The following is a 22,092-nucleotide window of genomic DNA, read 5'->3' on the forward strand; positions in this document are numbered from 1 at the left end:
AAAGTGTCTTCAGCAAACTTACTCAGAATTGATAGATCTACAACTTTCCCGAAGAATGCTTATACAGGGGATAGACAAAATGATCGGGACAGGCAAAATTTTCACTTTCCAAAAAATGTTCAACTAGCTGTAACTTTTCGAAAAGTGCATCAAATATTCTAAATTTTTTACTGTAAGTTCTTCAACTAGTTGTGTATCAGTGGACAAAATTTGGAAAAGATCGGACAATTCTTCACGAAGTTATAAAGATTTTTGAAAAAGATAAAATTATACGATAGCCAACTTTGAGCTGTTATATCTCCGGATTCAATGAACCGATTGCAATGAAATTTTGACAATTCAAGACTTATATAATGAACTCTGGAAAACATTTGACTTAACTTGAAATTATTAACAAGCAAAAAAGTTATAGCGATTTTATTTTTTTCACGATTTTTTAGTAAATTGGTGTATTTTTAATATGCATCCCATTACTTTTTCGACTTATTGGCGGCTATGTTGTTACTTTCCTTCAAAACGCATTTATATATCAGTCAATTAGAGGGAAACCAAATGAACTATAATTTGCATATTGAATTTTGAAACGATGTTGATGTTTTGGGTAATTTGGTGTTTTATTAGAAAAATAATCTTATCGTTATAATTTTCTTCCGTGTTAAGAATATTAGGTTAAGGTAATGGTTTTCCATAGCCCATTATATAAGTCATAAATGATCGAAATTTCATTGCATTCGGTTCATTGAATCCGGAGATATAACAGCTCAAAGTTGACCGTCGGATAATTTTACCTTTTTCAAAAATCTTTATAACTTCGTGAAGAATTGTTCGATCTTTTCCAAATTTTGCCCACTGATACACAACTAGTTGAAGAACTTACAGTAAAAATTTGAGAATATTTGATGCACTTTGCGAAAAGTTACAGCTAATTGAACATTTTTTAAAAAGTGAAAATTTTGCCTGTCCCGATCATTTTGTCTATCCCCTGTAGTTATTCTTACAAATATAAAAGTTTGGTTCTCAATTTCTTTGAAATTATGGACCACCCTAATTTTCATGTATATTGAAAAGAGGGCCTTATAATTAGGAACAACTTTGTAGAAGACCATATTTATCTAGAAAATCATTTGAAGGCGCTGAATGCATCTTTCCTCGAAAATCTGGTTCGTGGACCATTGTGCATTGATTTCGCTCTATTCCAGGGGTTCCCAACCTTTTTGAGGTGGCGGCCCCTTCAAAAATTGTCAATTCATCTGAGGCCCAATGAAAATTTTTAGAAAAAAAATGTGAATTGAATGAACGAAACCGAGTTCTTTGGATACAGTGACGTAGCCAGAAATATACTGTGGGAGGGATTTTCAACGATCAATAATTCGTTTTTTTTTATTCGACACTTCGTAAACAATAATGTCATGTATATTCAATTTGAGTCATAGCTGCGAAACAGCGGCGCAGAAGAATTTTTTTTCCTGTGAAGGCGTTTACTGAAAATTTGTTCCTCAAATTGTGGCTTTTGGGGGTGGCGGTATACAAAATAAAAAATTCGTTTAATTTGCACAAAATAGAATAAAAAAATAACAATTGGGTTTCTAAAATTAGAAAAATGTATTGATTTTTCGATTTCATACGAAAGAGCATATTTTTCTGAGCCACTATGATTTTTTTTTTCAGATTTTTAGATATTTATTTTGGTACCTAAAATCCATTTCAAAGAGATTTTTTAAAATCACCTTTTGACAGTTGGGCAACTGCTTGACAGATCCGCACAGTACAAAATGCGACGGGGGGTGATTCGACAAATCGCTCCCATACAAACTTCAAATTGATTTTTAAATAGGTTCCCGGGCACCAAAATTCATGAAAATTGGGATTTCGGCTGAGTTTTGCATGCAGATTCCGAATATGGAATTATCTCAACGCCGCTAAAGAAGCCAATTGTTTCGGTACTATCGCGGCCCCCCTGAACTAGCTTCACGGCCCCCCAGGGGGACGCAGATCACCGGTTGGGAACCCGTGCTCTATTCAAACATTCCTACAGGGATTCTTTCAGAAGTTGTACTCCCAAAGATTCTCTCAACAGTTTCTGCAGAAATTACTACAGAATCTATTCCTTTGCATTTTCAAGGTTTTGCCTTTCTCGTACACCAAGGTGTACCGAAAAGCTATATGTTCACTCCAAAAACGAAAATTTGATAGAGCCTCCGGAGGGGTCAAGTGTTATATACCAATCGACTCAGCTCGACGAGTTGAGATGATGTCTGTGTGTGTGTATGTATGTGTGTGCGTATGTATGTGTGTGCGTATGTGTGTGTGTGTTTTTTTTTTCCTCCCAACCTCCCGAGCAGAGAAAACCGATTGGAAAAACTCGCCTCGATCCCCCTGGTACCACTGATGCGACTGCTTCAGGGGGGGCAATGCGCTCATGCGCTCTTCTTCTTCTGTGCTCATGCACATTTTGTCGCTTCTAAATTTGTTATTCTAATCTTTTTAGTGTTCGTACCTAACCTATCGCCATTCAGCGACACAGTTGGTACAAACATACACCAAATTTGTTATTCTAATGCCGTCCGTGTGCCATTCAGCACTCCGGCTTTTCGCGCACGACTCGGATAGTCCCCGACGGTGGATCTACCCTATCCGACGAAGAGTTCCCCGACACTGAAACTTCTTCCGTTACCGATACTTCCCAGGCTGGTGACAAGGTCGGTTCTGAGATTCCGGTTGGAGACTGGCTTCCGGTTCACAGGCGCCCTGACGACCAAGCACCGGTGCTTTTTCGCGGTCTACTCGGTCTAGTCCCCGGCGGTGGACGGACCTAGCCTACTCCGACAGAGAAAGACCCCGACGGTGGAAGTTCTCTCGACACCGATGTTTTCAACCCGACCAGTAAGGTGCCGAAGTCGGCCCGGCGATTCCGGTTGGTGGTAGACTTCCGGTTCACCGGCGCCCCGACGACCTATAACCGGTACTACGCAACGAACGACTCGGTCAAGTCCCCGGCGGTGGATCAAGCCTACTCCGATCGCGACCCAATACTCTTTGATCTTCGCGCCATCTCCGCTGGAGAGCTGACATGATCCGCGTGACCGCTCTGTTCACCGCATTCCATACGGTTTCGTCCTGACACATTCTCTCTACTACGTTGTTGGGACTCAGATTTCCAGCAGCGCTCGCTAGCATGTCACCACGTACTTCTTCAAATCGCGGACAGTCGAATATCACGTGCTCCGGTGTCTCCTCGTTGTTTGGGCATGTCGGACAGAATGGGGACTCTGCATGGCCGAATCGATACAAATACTGTCTGAAGCATCCATGACCTGACAAGAACTGTGTTAGGTAGAAGTTCACATCTCCGTGTTTTCTGGACATCCATACCGACACATCTGGGATAAGCCGGTAGGTCCATCTACCCTTCTCCGCGTCATTCCACTCTTGCTGCCACTTAGCCAACGAGTCCGCTCTGGTTGTCTTCCTCACGTTTGCTGTGCCTCTTCTCCGGTAACACTCTACATCCTCTGCCAGGGTGATGTGTATGGGAACCATCCCGGCGATAATGCAGACTGCTTCCGACGATATCGTCCTGTACGCGCTCGCCACACGAATAGCCATGAGCCGGAACGTGCTCGAAAGTTTTGTTCGATTCCGCTTCAGTTTCAGCGCTGTAGCCCAGGCCGGAACTCCGTATCTAAGTATCGAAGAGGATACTCCCGCCAGAAGACGTCTGCTGCTGCTGCTCGGTCCACCGATGTTCGGCATAATCCTGGATACAGCATTAACAACTTTCGCTGCCTTCTCACAGGCATAGTCGACGTGGCAATTGAAATTCAATCGGTCGTCCACCATCACGCCCAGGTGTTTTAACGCACGCTTTGACGGGATAACCTGTCCGCCGACGTTGATTTCGGCCCGTTGAACTGCTTTACAGTTGCTGACTAGCACTACCTCTGTCTTATGGTGAGCCAACCGCAGCTTTACTTCACTCATCCAGGCCTCGATGGAACCGATCGTCTCCGCCGTCAGCATCTCTACTTCTTCCAGGGTCTCACCGGTTATCGAAAGGACGACGTCATCCGCGAAACCGACGATCTCGACTCCTCCGGGTAGTTCAAGTCTTAACACTCCGTCATACATAATATTCCACAACGTTGGGCCGAGTATGGAGCCCTGTGGCACACCCGCCGTGACTCTAACCGATCTCTGACCCTGGTTTGTCTCGTAGACCAAGACTCGATTCTGGAAGTAGCTTTTCAGAACCTTGCACAGATAGTCAGGGACCCTCATGTTGTGTAGTGCAGTGGCGATGGCTTCCCAGCTGGCGCTATTGAATGCGTTCTTCACGTCTATAGCTACCACGGCGCAGTAACGATTACCTCTCCTCTTCTGCTTTGAGGCTTTCTCCGCATTCGCAATGACTGTCCGGATTGCATCCACAGTCGACTTCCCTTTCCGAAACCCGTGTGTGTGTGTGTGTGTGTGTGTGTGTGTGTGTGTGTGTGTGTGTGTGTGTGTGTGTGTGTGTGTGTGTGTGTGTGTGTGTGTGTGTGTGTGTGTGTGTGTGTGTGTGTGTGTGTGTGTGTGTGTGTGTGTGTGTGTGTGTGTGTGTGTGTGTGTGTGTGTGTGTGTGTGTGTGTGTGTGTGTGTGTGTGTGTGTGTGTGTGTGTGTGTGTGTGTGTGTGTGTACAAAAAAGGTCATCTAACTTTGAGATAGTAAACATCAACCGATTTTAACGACCGACGGTTCATTCGACGCTGAATCTGGTCCCATTGTTTCCAATTGAAAATGGTTCGGATCGGTCCAGCCGTTCCGGAGTTATGGCCATTTAGGTGTTCCGGATCGGTACCACAGGAAGGGGTCAGATTTGAAAATGCAACAAACCCATGCATACGACCCATCAACCACGGCATTTTCGATTTACGATTGATTCGAATCAATCCACAAATAACATATCTGAACCGGTTGTGTTCCGGAACCAGTTCCAGGTGTCCCGCTGGATATAACCAGTTGAAAAAGTGAGCCAAACCCATGCATATGAAACATCAAATCATCAAAAATGTTGGATAACCAGATAAACGGGCAGCAAGGAAATAGTCTCTGAACACACCTAAGATTACCAGCAGTGTTGCAGAATCAGGATTGAATGCATCGCTGAAATTTCGAAGGTAAACAAAATCAATGCAAGCGATATATATGCGTAAAAGAACAAAATCTTAATAAAAATTAAAGCGATCTTGTCAAATCACACCATTTTAGATTCTTGAGACGTAATTATACAGTAGGATGAATCAACGTTGTATGGGGAAATTTTAATTTTATAGCATCAATCCCCTTTTTTTCCTACGCACAATTTTGATGCAACTGGTTGAGCCCTCGCGCTCTGTCACACGGTTGAAATTTGAATGGGTTTTATTATAATAAATTTCACTAGCTTGCACTTTTTTTTGATCAAATTTTACATAAATCTTATAACCAATGATAATAAAATAAAGGCTAAAGTGTGCTGAAAAACATCTTGATCGAAATATCTTGATAATGATCGGCATCCAGTGCTAACGAAAGTGGTCAAGCAGTCAACAGAGAGGTTTAATATCTTTCAGGTCTGCTTATACATACGTTTAACATAAGAGCGATTCCAAGCAACAGCATCAAAATTAAGGAAAATTTTTAATTCATGATTTTCTATTGAACTGAAACTTTGCACAGTTTTTCAGTTCCATCTAAATCGCCATTTTTCTATATCAAATTTTTATTTAGAGCCACGACTAACTTTTCAAAAGGGTGTATGTGAAAATGGTTCAAAAATATTCAAAAATATGCACAGCAAAAACGGATTGTTCGATTGTTATGAATTTTTCAGCAAAGTTAGATAGCTAAATGGTGATTTCTAAGAAAATATACACTGTGAAAAAAAATCTATTTTATCATTGAAAAACATCATTTTTGTCACAAAAACTCAAATATCTCAAAACCCTATCTTTTTACCAACTTGAATTTTTTAGGGAAAACGGTCCATTGTATTAGCAATCTACCATAAAAATTTGGTGATGGTAAACTAATAAACAAAAAAGTTATAACATTTCAAAAATTTCACAATTTTTACATTTAGTAAAAAAAATTTTTCTGTGTAAATTATTTCGGCCGGGAATCGCGATTTGATGCTGATTTTATTGTTCAGCAAAGTTAGATAACTAAATGGCGATTCCTAAGAAAATATACACTGTGAAAAAAATCTTTTTTAACATTAAAAAATATCATTTTTGTCACAAAAACTCAAATATCTCAAAACCCTATCTTTTAACCAACGTAATTTTTTAGAGAAAACGGTCCATTGTATTAGCAATCTACCATGAAAATAAACAAAAAAGTTATGACAATTCAAACATTTCACAATTTTCACATTTAGTAATAATTTTTTTTAGTGTAAATTATTTCGGCCGGAAATTGAAGTTTGATGCTGATTTTATTGTTAATGGCCTTGCGTGAGTAAAACAAGTTGTTTTTATTATATATTATATGTACATATAATATAATATACTATGTACCGTAATGTTCCGATTTTATCACGCCCTCCGCGCATTAGTCGTTTATTCATTAATTTGCTGTTACATTTGAGGACAAGTGTTTTCCCTCTTCTTCAAGATGAATGTTGAAAGCGTGTTTTGCAACGTTAAAAATATTGAAATGGGTATAGATGTTGAAGAATATTACAGGGCATTTTTGAAAAGGGGCGTAATTAAATTGTTTAAACAGATGTCGCTGATGGCAATTTCTCAGTTGTTGTCGTTTTCGAACTTCCTGCGCCCTGCTTTACCGATGATATACAGATGGCTCGTTTGTCAAATTCTAGACGGCAGGACGTGCAAATGCGTAATTTTGCACACAATGTGGACATTTGGGCATAACCAGTCTTTTTCAGTTTATCTATGGTGCTTTCGGTGAGATTTCGTAACTCTTTTGAACATTTTTTTTCATCAAACGGTCTACAAGAGAGCGTTGAGTTGAAGACCTTTGAGAAAGCGACTGTTCATCTTGTTCGTTAGATTATAATAAACAAAATCACTTATTAATTTTAACTTACTTGTTTGGTGTTGGTGGCTGAAGAAAAAAAATACTATACAATTTTTAATATTCATAGCGGTAGTATTTTTTTGTTTTTTTCGTGAGCATTGTCAGGTATGTATACAGACAAACAAACGTAACACTGGCGAAATTTTCATTGACCACGCCTTCAAAGATCATTTTGAATCTTGGTTGTGGCTTTCATAACAAGAAGAGCGCCCATCGTTTTTCTTTGCGTTTGACGTTTCACACTAGCGCCTTCTGATGACGATATTGCACAACGCAGTGTTTCGTGAAACATTTCCACCAGGTGGTGATAGTGTGAACTGGGCGATGAATTTTCACTAAAATTGTTCTAGGCGTTTCGTCTGTTTGTCTGTGGTATGTACCTCTTATGCATTTGTTGTTGTTGAAGTTACTCGCATTCTTCCGATCATAAAGTCTGTTCTCTACACACTTAATTTTGATTACCGCACGGTGTGTCTGGTATAAGAAATTTATTACAAAAAAATAGGCATCGCTAATTTTTACGTTACGTGAAAGTTGACGCTACTAGCTTTCATTCAAGCCCAACATCGAAATATTCCATCGGGGGAACTTTTTCATACAAAAATTGGGTATGTTTGTTAAGTAGAAATAGGGATTAATTTGGAACCGTTCATTTTGTATGGGGAAAAACAGTATTCTGAAAAAGTTGTTCGAGATCCCTCGGTGGATTTTTTTGAGGGACCGTGCAAATGAAAGCTGGAAGTCTCTATTTTTGAATAGCGAAAAATTTGGCGATGCCCAATTTTTTGTTATAAACCTTTCCCATACACACGCCGTGTACCGAGTTTGGTAATTTTTTGACGAGATTAAAACTGCTGAGCACCGAACTCGTTCAGCTAAAATGCATTGTTTACCTTTTCCATACGATTTTAACAGTTGTTTTACTGAGCCTCAGTAAAATCGATTACCGAAACTACCGAGATCGTACTGCTGTTATAATCTCGTCAAAAAAGTACCGAACAGGCAATTCAGAAATAAGTGTGTAAGAGGGATTTTTTTTGCGGATAAACTAGACGTATACGCGTATAAAAAAACTTTTATTATACAGCTTTTGTCTTAAAAATAAATTCAATTCCATTTTTCTTATAATCAACAGCTTTTCAACACTATCAAGGGATTTTTTCACCAGTCACGTACAATAAAAAGTATGACAATCTCAATATTTTTGATCACAACACTGGATCGCGTCTAAGTTTCAAATAGATACTATAGTAATTACGAATAATCAAACTAAAGTATCATGAAAACAACTTGTTTAATTCAGGCGGTAGCCTTTACAATAAAATCAGCATCAAAATATAATTCTCGAAATAATTTACACAGAAAAAAATTTTTTTTTGTTACTAAATGTAAAAATTGTGAAATGTTTGAAATGTCATAACTTTTTTGTTTATCAGTTTACCATCACCAAAATTTTATGGTAGATAGCTGATATAATGGGCCATTTCCCCTAAAAAATTGAAGTTGGTAAAAAAATAGGGTTTTGAGATATTTGAGTTTTTGTGACAAATATCATATTTTTTCAAAGTAGAAAAATAATTTTTTTACAGTGTATATTTTCTAAGGAATCATCATTTAGTTATCTAACTTTGCTGAAAAATTTATAACAATCGAACAATCCGTTTTTGCTGTACAGCTTTTAGAATATTTTAGAACTATTTTCGCATACACCCTTTTGAAAAGTTAGTCGTGAGTGAATATGAAGGTTTAATATCAAAAAATGGCGAATTATATGAAATTGAAAAACTGTGCAAAGTTTCAGATATTTTTGAAATGGTCGCTCAGGATCGACTGACATGACTCCGTGGAATTCCTCATAATCAATAACTTTCCAAATTCGATTATGGCTTTGATGTAATTGTTGCTTTTCTGAATAAGGCTGACACAAATTAGGATTTTCTCTTAAGTCAAGAGGGGTCCCCCTTGGAAATTTTATTCAGAATTCATCATTTTGAGGAAAAGCTCAAATAAATAGGGGAGATCGGGGCATAATAGACACCCGGGGCGAAATGGACACCCCTATTTTTGCCGAAACCGTTTACTTTTATGCTTAACTTTTAATGCATAAATATAAAGGAAGCATAAGGTATATTACGAGTGTTTGAGTGTGTCTACCATAGAAACAAGTGAATTGCTACCTTATCTGCATGTATACGTAGATTTAGCAATGGATAAAGTATATTATTTGTGATTAGAATTTACTCAAAATAGAAATTTCAATGTTGTAGTCGATTTGAGGCGAAATGAACACTGGCAATTACAAATAGATGTACGCGTTGCATACTGTTAGGCGTTTAAGAGTGTTTGGAAAAAATCAAATTGGACTATTTTAGCCTAACGTTTATTTAATTAACTTTGATGTTATATAAACTCGTCTTTTATCTGTGGTATCGATCTCCATGGGCAAATTACTTAACTGATCGAAGTTATCAAAGAATTAGCATAAAATATACAGGGGTGTCCTTTATGCCCCGATGGGTGTCCATTAGGCCTGTCCAGCTTTTCAAAAATGTTCTCTGATTCTCAAGTCCACCCCCATATTTTGATTGGCATCTTAAAAGAAGTAACTGGTCAAAATTTCAGCCAAATCCATTAAAATTAAGAGGTGCATCAAATCAATTTTGTGTTTTTAGACTATTTTTGAATTTCAAAAAATCATAACTACACTAAAACATGTCAAAACTTAATTCTTTCGGCAGAAATTGAAAGCTATACTTGTTTGCTACAACCTCTCCGAACAACGTGTGCCAATAAAATTGAAGGAAACATATGTAATTATCACATTTGTAATCAGAAAATCCTTAAAAAGTTGATCCTCTGATAGTTTTTGTTCTGGAATACCCTAATATACGTAATAAGTGTGATTTTTCAAAACGGCATCATATTCTCCAATGTTTTTTGGTTATTTGCTTCTTTGGCACCAATGCTGTAGGAGTTGAGCAAAAATTACTAAAATTCGTGAAAGCGAAATGTGGACTAAAAACTAGCTTTTCGGGTGCAATCACGCTTTGGCGCGCAAAAAGTGGCATCGCGTCAGCACTGATATGATAGCCAAAACCTGTCATCGCGCTTGTTTGTTATCACCCGTGGTAGGGGGTAGCCAAGGCAAACTACTAGGAAGCAAAGCTACTACGTTCAGTACAATTTCGCGCCACAACGTGATTGCCTCCAAAAAGCTAGTTTTTAGGCCACATTTGACTTTCACGAATTTTAGTAAGTTTTGCTCAACTCCTACAGCATTGGTGTCAAAGAAGCAAATAACCAAAAAACATTGGAGAATATGATGCCGTTTTGAAAAATCCAACTTATTAAGTATATTAAGGTGTTCCAGAACGAAATCTATCAAAAAATCAACTTTTCAAGGTTTTTCTGATTACAAATATGATAATTACACATGTTTCCTTCAATTTTATTGGCACACGTTGTTCGGAGAAGTTGTAGCAGACAAGTATAGCTTTCAATTTCTGCCGAAAGAATTAAGTTTTGACATGTTTTAGAGTAGTTATGATTTTTTGAAGTTCAAAAATAGTCGAAAAACACAAAATTGATTTGATGCACCTTTTAATTTTAATGGATTTGGCTGAAATTTTGACCAGTTACTTCTTTTAGGATGCCAATCAAAATATGGGGGTGAACTTGAGAATCAGAGAACATTTTTGAAAAGCTGGACAGGCCTAGTGTCCATTTCGCCCCGTACCTGCTCTGCCAGCCCTAAAAAACACACGATTTACAATTCGTTATTTCTTCTGAATAAAGACATTCTACCTGCTGTAAATGATTGAAATACGTAGGAAACAAACTAAAGTTGTAAGCCAACTGATATTATGTTAAGGTTTTCTCTTTTATACAGGCCTAACGTACTCATTTGCTTAGGGTGGCTTAGGGTGTCCATTATGTCCCTAATCCCGCTTAACTAATAAATTTTTATATTTTCAAGTGAAATTAGAGTCCTCCAGAAAATTTATTACCAAATCCGATGAGTTCAGCGGGGCCTTGGGGTAGAAAAATTTACCACATACTTTACGCAACGTATATCTCAAGATCCCGATGAGGTAGAAGTATAGTGTCTTCGGCGAATTTGTTCAGCAGGTTAAGAACTAACTGGCAACGGTGACTTTGTTTCGCGATTCGGCCGCTAGGCGGCGCCAGTGTCAAAAATGTTCAAACCCTCATATCTCAGAAACCTGATAAGATAGAATGATGCTGTCTTCGGCAAAATTCTTCAGCAAGCTCAGAACTATCTGATAGTAAGGTCCTTGGTTTAGGATTTATCCGCTAGGTGGCGCATTGTGTCTGAAAAATTCAAACACGTTTATATCGCTACCCTAATGAGATACAAGCATGCTGTTTTCAGCAAAGTTGTTCAGCAGGATAAAAACTATCTGGCAATGGCGTCTTCGGTTCGAGAATCATCCGCTAGGTGGCGCCAGGATAAAAAATCTTCAAACTTGCGTATCTCCGAATTCTGATAAGATAGAATGATGCAGTCTTCATCAAAGTTCTTCAGCAAGCTAAAAACTGTCTGATAGTTAAGTCTTTGATTCGTGATTTATTCGCCAGGCTTTTCGCTACATCCTCTTTTACCCCCTTAAGGCAAATTTTGTCACCCCACAATATTGCTTCGATTTTTCTTTAGGAAATGTCTCCGGGAATTTATACAGAAACTCTTCCGGGAATTTTCCCAGGAATTTCTCCGAGAATTTCTCTAGGAATTCCTCTGGAAATGTATTCGGGAATTCTTCCGGATTTTTTCCAGGATTTCCTCTAGGACCCACATCAGGAACTCCTGCAGAGATTCCTTTAGGAGTTCCTTCGGTAATTTCCCCAGGAATTCTTCTGGGAATTTCTCCAGGAGTTCTCCAGGAGTTTCCAGGAATTTCTCCGGATTTCCCCAGAGAATTTTTCCCAGCAATACCTCCATAAGTTTCTCCGGGAATTACTCTATGAATTGCTCCGGGATTTTCCTCAGGAATTCTTTCAAGAGTTTCTCCATGCTGGATTACTCCGAGAATTTCTCTAGGAGTTTCTCCATGAATATATCCGGGAATTCCTTCGGGAATTTTTTCAGGAAATCCGCCAGGAATTGCTTCGGAAATTTCTTCAAGAAATTGTCCGGGAAATCCTCCTAAAATTCTTCCAGGAATTCTTCCGGGAATTCCCCCAGAAATTCCTCCGGAAATTTCTTCAGGAAAACTTTTGTTTTTTTTTTTTTCGAAAAAAATCCACTGGGAATTTCTCCAGGAAGTCTTCCGTGACTTTTTTCAGAAAACCCTCTGAGAATTTCTCCAGGAATTCCTCTGGAAATTTTTCTAGGAATTCCTCCTTTTTTCTCCAGGAGTTCCCCCGGGAAATCCTTCTTAAATTTTTCCTCGAATTCCACTAAGAATTTCTTTATGATTCCCTCCATGAATTTCTCCGGGAATTCTCCTAAGACTCCCATTAGCAATTCCTTCGGTGATTCCTTCAGTAAGTTCTCCAGAACTTTTTCCGGGATTATTTCCAGGATTTTTTTCGGGTATTTCTCCAGGAATTCTCTCGGTTATTCCTCCAGGAATTCCTTCAGAGATTCTTCCAGGAATTTCCCTTGGGAAATCCCCCAAGAAGGAGGATTCCATGAAAAATTTTCCAGGACAATTTCTGGGGAAATTACAATAGGAATTCCTAGATAAATTTTCTGAGGAATTCCTGGAGTCCCCGGAGGAATTCCTGAAAGAATTCCTGAAGGATTTTTTGGAAAATCTCCAGAAGATATTCTCAAAACAATTCTTGGAGAAATTCCCGGAGGAATTACAGGATACATTCTCGAAGGAATTCGTAAAGGAAGTCCTAGAGGAATTCTGGGAGAAATTTTCGAGTGTTTTGTGAGAAAAAAAATCACGGAAGACTTCCTGAAGAGATTCCTGGAGAAATTCCCAGAGGATTTTCTTGAAAAAAAAAACCGACAGTTTTCCTTAGAAAATTCCCGGACATATTATTGGAGAAACTCCTGGAAAAATTTCCGGAGAAATTCCTAGAGAAATTCATGAAGAAATTTCTATAGAAAATCCCGGAGGAATTCCTGAACAAATTCCCGGAGGAGCTCAAGAAGGAATTCCCGGAGGCACTCATGGACGAATTCCTGGAGAAATTCTAAGAGATATTTCCGAAGAAAATCTTGGGAAAAAGTTCGGAGGAATTCCTGGAAAAATTCCCAGAAGAATTCCTGCAGAAATTGGGAGTCCTAGATTAAATCCTGGGGAAATTTCCGGAGGAATCCCCATAGGAATTCCTGGAGGATTTTCTGGGGGAACTTCTGGAGAATGTCCTAGAAGAATTCCCGGAAGATTTCCTGAAGAAATTCCTGGAGGAAATTCTTGAGGAATTCCCAGTGAAATTCTTGGATTATTTCCCGCTGGGTTTCCCGGAGAAATTCCTGGAAAAATTCCCGGAAGAGTTCCTGTAGAAATTCCCGGAGACATTCTCGGAAAAAAACGAAGCAAAAGAAGCAATATTGTAGGGCAACAAAATTTGTCTGCAGGGGGTCAAAGACCACCGTACTCGACCGTCTACTATCCTGCCAAATGGCTCTTAGCTTGCTGAACAACTATGCTGAAAATGGAATATTTCTTGTTCATTAGGGTATACTTGACGAAACCTATTGAATAATATCAGAACCAAGGACACCAGATACGGCTTACTTCCTCTTAACTTTCGGAACAATTTGCTGGATATTTTCCGATGTTTGAGATGAAATTGTTTGAGTGTATTGATTGCTGGTGTCACCTAGCGTCGCCATTGCCGGATAGATCTCAACCTGCCGAACAATTTTACAGAAAACGCCATGCTTTTAGCTTATTACAGTAACGAGATACACGTGTTTAAATATTATACACAAGGTGCCACCTGGCGAATAAATCAACTATCAGACAGATTTTAGCTTGCTGAAGAACTTTGTTGAAGACGGCATCATTCTATCTTATCAAGATTCTGAAATATAGAAGTTTGTAGATTTTTTACCCTGGCGCCACCTAGCGGACGATTCTCGAACCAAAGACGCCATTGTCAGATAGTTCTTACTCTGCTGAACAACTTTGCGGAAACCGGCATGCTTGTACCTCATGAGGGTATCGATAAATACGTGTTTGAATTTTCAAGACACAATGCACCACCTAGCGGATGAATTCCATAACAAAGACCTTACTATCAGATCAACAATCAATACGAAACTGGCGAATTTTTTGTGACGCCAGTCGTTCCCCCAGTAAATTCGCCCAATACTGGTGATTCTGACGCCACGCTTTCAATGTCAGTTTGCTCCGCCTATTTTCATCGAAGCAAGACTGAGTCCGCCAATCTAGCGACCATGACAACGAGAAAAAAGGTTGTTTATTTACACATTACGTTCCGGAGAAATGGTTGGTACTCACTGCTGCACACTTTGTCATTCGCGATGGCCCACACGGCTGCTCCTGCACTACCGTGTGGCCGGAATCTCCTCGCTGGGCCAGTTCGGGATCGGTTGGTCTGGTCCCGTACTCGGCCAGTGGGAACCAGCAGGCCTAACTGGGTGGGATTCATGCATAAGGCGTCTTTCTTTATCGGTGTAATCGACAAGACCCACGATGGTGACGTGAGAATGGTCACCTCTACAATTCATAAATTCGAAGTGGATGGCTTGGGCAAATGGGGTGATTGTATGTTCACCGAATTTTCATTTGGACCACTTCCTGATGTTGGCCGGGGCTTAGCAGGGCCCCCGAGGGTCTGAATTCCATAAGGATACCTTTTGAAAATTGATTGGGCTTGTAATGACAAATTTTTATATCATAAATTTGTAAAAAGATTTCAAAACTGTGCAGACTGGAATCGATCCATGGACGTCGAAATCATTGAGCTAGTGTTTAACACACAAGGCTATAAACGCTCGAGGACATCATGTAGCTAATGCCTAATCACCTAATAAATAAACAAGCGGTTCGCTCATTGTCATGGTCACTAAATTGGCGGACTCAGTTTTGCTTTGTTGTGGGTGGAGCCAACTGACATTAGAAGCGTCGCGTTAAGAAAACCAGTATTGGGCGATTTTTCTGGGGGAAAGGTGGTGGAAAAACTGGCGTCACAAATCGAACTGAATTTGTTCCTGACATTTATGTCTTAGTGTTAAGTCTATGATCAGATAGTTCTGAGCTTGCTGAAGAATTTTGCCGAAGACAGCATCATTCTATCTTATCAGGTTTCTGAGATATGAGGGTTTAAACATTTTTGACACTGGCGCCGCCTAGCGGCCGAATCACGAACCAAAGTCGCCGTTGCCAGTTAGTACTTAACCTGCTGAACAAATTCGCCGAAGACACTATACTTCTACCTCATCGGGATCTTGAGATATCCGTTGCGTAAAGTATGTGGTCAATTTTGGTACCCCAAGACAATCCGGAATAACTCCGGAACCATGTGGACCAGGCACCCATGTCCCCCGCATCATAAACTAGAAGAATTTTTTGGGAAGTTGTGAAAATTTCATCAAAATCCATCGGATAACGAAAAAGTTATGACCATTTTTGTGCTTTTCCGAAGGTGGAAAATGTGCGTTGGCTGGATGAAGGTTAAATCCCTCCCATTACTTTTCCGAGGAAAATATATCGAATAGGGGTAGGCGGGGCATTATGGACACCCGGGGCAGAATGGACACCCTCAATATTTAGAAATATGCGAACTTTTTTTAAACTTTTAATGAATGGAGAATATAGTTCATTTGTCTAAAACGTAGTTTCAGGAAAGAAACATTCGAAATTAAAATTATACTTGATTTTACACGAAAAAGTTGCGTTCTCCGTTTTTTGTGCATGGAAATTATAATTTTCACACCATCTAAAATAAGATTTAGTGATTAATTTATTGCAGGTCGATTGAAACCTGATATTTATAGAACCCATGCAAGTAGTTTTGCAGTGTCTACATGCTTAACATGTTTATATTTTCTTTTTTATTATATCAAAAATCAAGTTTGGAAATATCTTCTGCTGCCGGGGCAAAATGGACACTCACCTTTTTGGCAAGGGAAAAATATAACCTAAATCACAAACCAACCAAATTCTTCGATTTCAGTATATTTTCGGTTAAATGTTCACTATAGTAGACATAAGGTGAAACAAATTGGTCAAAAAACGACAGCAGTGGAAAATAGTTGTTCTAGGCACAGCAGTACATGCCGACAAAAACGAAGCTTTTTTTTTTTATTCTTTATTCACTTAACCTAATTAACAGCTCTATTGTCCACTTGGGCACTACGTGAGCAATTTCCATTGACAGCTGCACTTACATTTTGTACAGCGCCTAGATTCTATTCTACTTTATCGAACTGGTTGCCTTTCTGCTGCTTTCACTTTTTCTACTTTATACCTAGTAGAATGATGAGCACAAGGGTGATGATGATGGATGGCCGTTGTTCCTTTCCAGTCCGATTGGAGGTCCATTATGAGTAGCAGTTCGTCGTCCAGGTATCCGGGTTCGTTTGAGCCATGGGGCTCAGAAGAGGGTCAGTGTCAGTTGCTCTCGTAGGAAAAGCAACTGACGAAAAATTGCAAGTGCCGGGGCTGGGAATCAAACCCATGACCATCCGCATATGAAGCGAACGTGTGACCAACTACGCCACGGGCCCCGACTAAAAAACGAAGCTTTATCCAAAACAGCCTGAATTTAAATTAACTGAACAAAAATGAACTACTTCGGCGTATTATTCATCCATAATAGTTGTTTTGTAATGAAATGACTTTATAGGTGTAAATAATGTACGAAATTCGTAAAAGTCTCATTGTGTCCATATTGCCCCATGGGGGTGTCCATTCTGCCCCGTATGCTTGAAGACGGTCATGAAAAACTAACATTTTTCATAACACTTTTTGAAGTGGATAAATCATTTTTCTTCATGAGCATTCTTATGCAATAGATGCTAAACAGACTTTAAAAGGATACATGTATCAAAAAACTAAACTTTTTTGACATCTTGCCAGGTAAAGTTGGCAAAAACCTTAGGGTGTCCATATTGCCCCGCCTACCCCTAAATCATCTAGGAAACAATTCTTATTTCACTTAAAATCAATTTTCTTACATGTTTGGAAGCACAAAACAAGAAAAGGTTGTTTTTCTTATACGCTCTCGCGCTCATACTGGTGGTTTAAAAATATATATTCTCATCAGCTGGTTACTCGATGAGTAACTTGGAGTAACCACGATTACAGCACTGCAGTGATCCTACCACACCTGTTTCATCACTTTTCTAACTATCTGCACACATTTCAGATGATTCGTTATTGCAATTCAAAGGTACCTAAGCATGACACGATCACAAACTGCATCACCCGGCTTGACTGCTCATTAAACTGAAAACAATGGAGCATAGAAAATTTGATGGTAGTGTTAAGTTTTTTTTCTTCGGCAACACCAGCAATTTTCTTACGCAGTCACTTTTTGGGAACAGACCTATCCGAGTGCGTTAGGGTTGGAACTTCAAAAACAGCATGATAAAAAAAAATAACCATGCAACTGGGTCATCTTCCGTGCGTTTGAAGCGTAAGCACAATTGAGCAATTTAGCCAACTACCAGTCAGCAAGCAGTCAGTGTTTATCTCTCACCTTTCGCTAAGCGGTTGTCGTAAAAAAGGGCTTACGATGGGCAGTATTTAATTTCCTTGGGAATCACACGGAGCATCATATGTGTATGGTCGGTTAGTGACTTTGAACTGTTTGTACTGAAGAAGGTGAAGCATACGAAACTATTTGTATGTCACGTGGAAAATGATGCTGGGACGTAGAAGATGTTTTGATATCAATTAGTTGTTTTTGTGTTCATGTTTGTTTCTAACAATTCCAATAGAGTCAGTGAACACTAGACCGATGCAAATTTTGAAATTTTCGCTCCCCTATGCTTAATCGATGCCAATTTGGATTCTGATTATGCTACTAAAATTTGAGCTCATTTGAATCAAATTTGACTGAGCACACGTTATTCAAAGTTTGTATGGGAATTACTATGAAAAAGTCAAACTTTCATTTGCACGAGTTGAAACTATTTTCCACGTTACCTTGAAAATGAAACCGATACGGATTTATATAGATTACATTGCCATCTTTCATATTGCCGAAGACTCCTAACACGTAAAACCAACAGAAAAATTGTTATTCAATAAAATATAACTTAAAATCTTTTGAAATGATGTTTCTCTTTACTTTTTGGGAACACTGCGAGTGGAAATTTTGCCTAGTAGGCCAGCGGAAAATTTTTCAATACGAAGTGACAGAACAAAAAAGAACAACAATCCGCCCCAGCATCGAAACCAATGAATGATTAATGTACTTTGACAATTTTCTCTTTCTATTGAAAATCTTAACTTTGATACCTCAAGAAAATCCATCAAAAGACCAAAACTGGTCCTTCTTACAGACTTTTAGATTTGTGCTTTGATGATTTGCATAGGTGCTATCCGTAAACTACACACTCATAATTTAATCATCTCAAATATTCCTCCTATCATCTTTTCTCGTAGACTTTCGTTCATACATGTTTTGAAATTTGGATGGACCGTAGACTTTGCCAGATCACCTCCCCCAATCATCTACGTAGTTTATGGGCCTGTTCAGGCGTGGATTCTGGCTAGCTCATCATGTTGAGATAGCGTCTTATGGAAACCCGTCGTCCACAGGCGGCATGGAAGAAATTTGGCGTAATTCAGGCAAGGGCGGACGGACTCTACTTCATAACATGATGGCTGACCATACATATCTTGATGAAGGATTTAAATGTTTCGAGTTGTCGAACGTTGACAGTAGATAAGCAAAATAGCGTTAAAGTTTTCCATGTTGGCCCGGTCGTTTGTATTTGGTTCGGAGAATACAGAAATGGAAGTATCTTTTCAGTTAGTTTGTCCTTATTTGTTTCCGCTTTGTTATTCCTGGGCTAATTGACTACCCATTTAGCAATAAAGACGCTGTCCTTCGTTTTGCTGCATGCCATCACGTTTCCATTGTGACATTTACATTGAAAAATTTTCCGCTGGCCTACTAGGCAAAATTTTCCACGTGCAGTGTTCCCAAAAAGTAAAGAGAAACATCATTTCAAAAGATTTAAAGTCATATGTTATTGAATAACAATTTTTCTGTTGGTTTTACGTGTTAGGCGCCTTCAGCAATATGAAAGATGGCACTGTAATCTATATAAATCCATATCGGTTTCATTTTCAAGGTAACGTAGCAAATAGTTTCAACTCGCGCAAATGAAAGTTAGACTTTTTCATAGTAATTCCCATACAAACTTTGAATGGCGTGTGCTCAGTCAAATTTAATTCAAATGAGCTCAAATTTCAGTAGGACAATTAGAACCCAAATTGGCATCGATTAAGCATAGGGGAGCGAAAATTTCAAAATTTGCATCGGTCTAGTGAACACGTATCAACTTAAACCAAAATTTCAAAGTTTTTGTCAAACACATTATGGAAATTTCTCATTCATATGATATAGGTATTAATTTCAATTCGCTTTATTAGACTCAAAGTACGGACTTCGATCACCGGTTCTCATGTAATATAAGCCGTATGCCTCACCAAGCTTATTTGAAGGTTCGCCGCCCATTTTCGCCAGCTGAACGGTGTTATCCCTCGCATGCGGCACCTCCTGTAAGGAAAGGATCTGCCTGGCCATAAGGTGTTCCTCAGGCTCCTCCAGAGATTCCACAAACAGCTCCCAGGATCGTGAGTGGGCGCAGATTCCTGCAATCAGATTTACAAATGACTAATGAGTTTCAGTTTTTGAATCGATTCAATAAGTGAACTTTGTTTATGATGAATGAATGATTTACTTCATAGAAAGTTTGATCAATTACCTCCAAAATTAAACCCACATCCTGGCTGTGCAACCCCTCCATTGGGGTAGAAGTCTGCCGTTCCAATAGGTTCCAGATATCCCAAGTATCCCCCGTTGGTATGGATCACTTCCACGTACTGCGCGTCACCCTTAGCGACTCTTTTGCTCTTGTCCCAAAACCCAATCAATGGTAACGCGGGATCCAACGCCATAATCGTAGAGATTCGTCCTCTTCCGACAGTTTTTCCACTTATCCCCGCAACGTGAGCACCCAAACTGTGCCCAATCACGTAAACATCTTCCAGAGCCAATCCTTTACTCTTATTCAAGCTCAACAGCATCAGCCCAACGGTTTTCCCAACTTCGTTCACACAAAACGCCACAGCAACATAGTTCCATCTTGCAGCACAGCTGGACCAGTCCACGACTATCACGTTGTAGTCCCACCTCTTCAAATAAGTCTTCCTGATGTTCACGTTCAACGGCGAGTCCCGATTGTTCAACCACCCATGAACGATGACTCTCGTTGGTCGCGACGCATCGAACACTGTATCGTTCACATTCTTCAGCTCACTGAATCGATACGTCGAACCAGCCGAATTCGCCCTCGAGAAGAATACGAACAGCACATCCAGCTCCTGGGAACCCCACTTGACGTGTGCCTGCGCTTCCACCATCGATCGATGAACCCAGGTCAGTTCCCAGTTCGGGTTTGGGACTTGAATCCATTCCGCTTCGAGCTGTTCAGCGGTTTCATTGAAAGGGGTCATCGGAGATGCGTAGGCTGTTGCACCCAACAACACGATAAGAACATTCCAATGCAACATTTTTTTTCGTCGACAGCAAACTAACTGATAGCAGCGCTAGGGTTGAACTGAGTAAATTTTGGTGGCACTGCGAGCTATTTAGGGGGCAATTATAAATACCCTTCATCTTCAAAAAACGAGAGGTGAAGTTCACCGTGATAAGATAAGAGCACTGCTAAATGGAGCGCCGTGAGTAATTTCCTGGAACTGGTAATGACTGGATACGTTGAACCGAATTAGTTGCATGCAAGAGGAATTCCCTTGACCATCGAGTAACGTCATAACTTCTTTCTTTTCATTATGAATGCATGCGAGACCTCCCTTTGCACATATTCTATACATGACTCGCATTTGGTTCAAGATTTATAACCTTCTTTCCGGAAGAAAACTCGTGACATTTATATCAGCTCTTATCGCTAATATGGATTAGAAAATAGCTTCTAAACCAACCCGATAAGCTCCTACAAGATTAAAATCTGATTTATGAAATCAAAGAATGTGAGATTTCAGTTGATTTCACTTCTTCTTCTTCTCTGTGGTATAACGTCCCAACTAGGACAAAGCCTGCTTCTCAGCAAAGTATTCTATGAGGACTTCCACAGTATTTAACCAAGAGATTCCTCTGCCAATGACCATTTTGCATGTGTATATCGTGCGGCAGGCACGAAGATACCCTATGCACAAGGTAGTCAAAGAAATTTTCATTACATATAGTTTCTGGACTGTCCGGGAATCGAGCCCGTCACCGTCAGCATGGTCTTGCTGAACGCTCACGCGTTCACAGCTTCAGCTATATTGGACCTTATTGAAAGTCAATATAAAACAAATTTGGTAGATTAAAATTATCATTTGGAAAACTTTACTGATTCCCAAGGGAAGATTGCTGAACGAAAAATCATATACAAACACAGTCACGTCTTTTTTAACGCGAGTGATATGTACCTACCGCGCTATTAAATAAACCGAGTTTAAAATTTACAAAAAAAAAACCTAGCTAACCCGCTTTGCATGCCGCATCATGTGTTTTTGCCAATGCTGTTAAGTTTTATCTTCTTGGTGTCAAAATTTAAAATCAGAACAATGTGTTAGTGTTATGACTTGTAATCTTACGCTATCTAGAAAACGTTGTGAACATTTGTAAAACAACTATGTGGGCGAGTGTTGATCGTTTTCGTGGCGTGGCATTTTTAAAGCAGCCATTAGTAGCATCCCACATCAATCTGGCTCAGAAAAGACGATTGTCGAATGGATATAAAACGAAAAACTTGGTGAGGACATTTCATGCTTTACATTTCTCTATAGGATATACAAATTGAACCATATTTTTTTCAAAAAACTCAGAGCGTTTGG

The 22,092-nt window shown here is 39.4% G+C and overlaps 1 protein-coding gene across 1 annotated transcript; it reads right to left on the reverse strand.

The window, feature by feature from the left end:
- Positions 1 to 19,603: 19,603 nt before the first annotated feature.
- LOC109401099 (phospholipase A1-like) lies at positions 19,604 to 20,763 on the reverse strand. Its single transcript, XM_019673582.2, has 2 exons — positions 19,956 to 20,763; positions 19,604 to 19,842 (listed from the first exon to the last, which is right to left on the reverse strand). Exons 1-2 carry the CDS (start codon positions 20,761 to 20,763, stop codon positions 19,604 to 19,606), a joined length of 1,047 nt encoding a protein of 348 aa, XP_019529127.2.
- Between the last annotated feature and the right edge of the window lie 1,329 nt (positions 20,764 to 22,092).

The sequence above is a fragment of the Aedes albopictus genome, chromosome 3, assembly GCF_035046485.1.
Source record: "Aedes albopictus strain Foshan chromosome 3, AalbF5, whole genome shotgun sequence".
Lineage (NCBI taxonomy): Eukaryota > Metazoa > Arthropoda > Insecta > Diptera > Culicidae > Aedes > Aedes albopictus.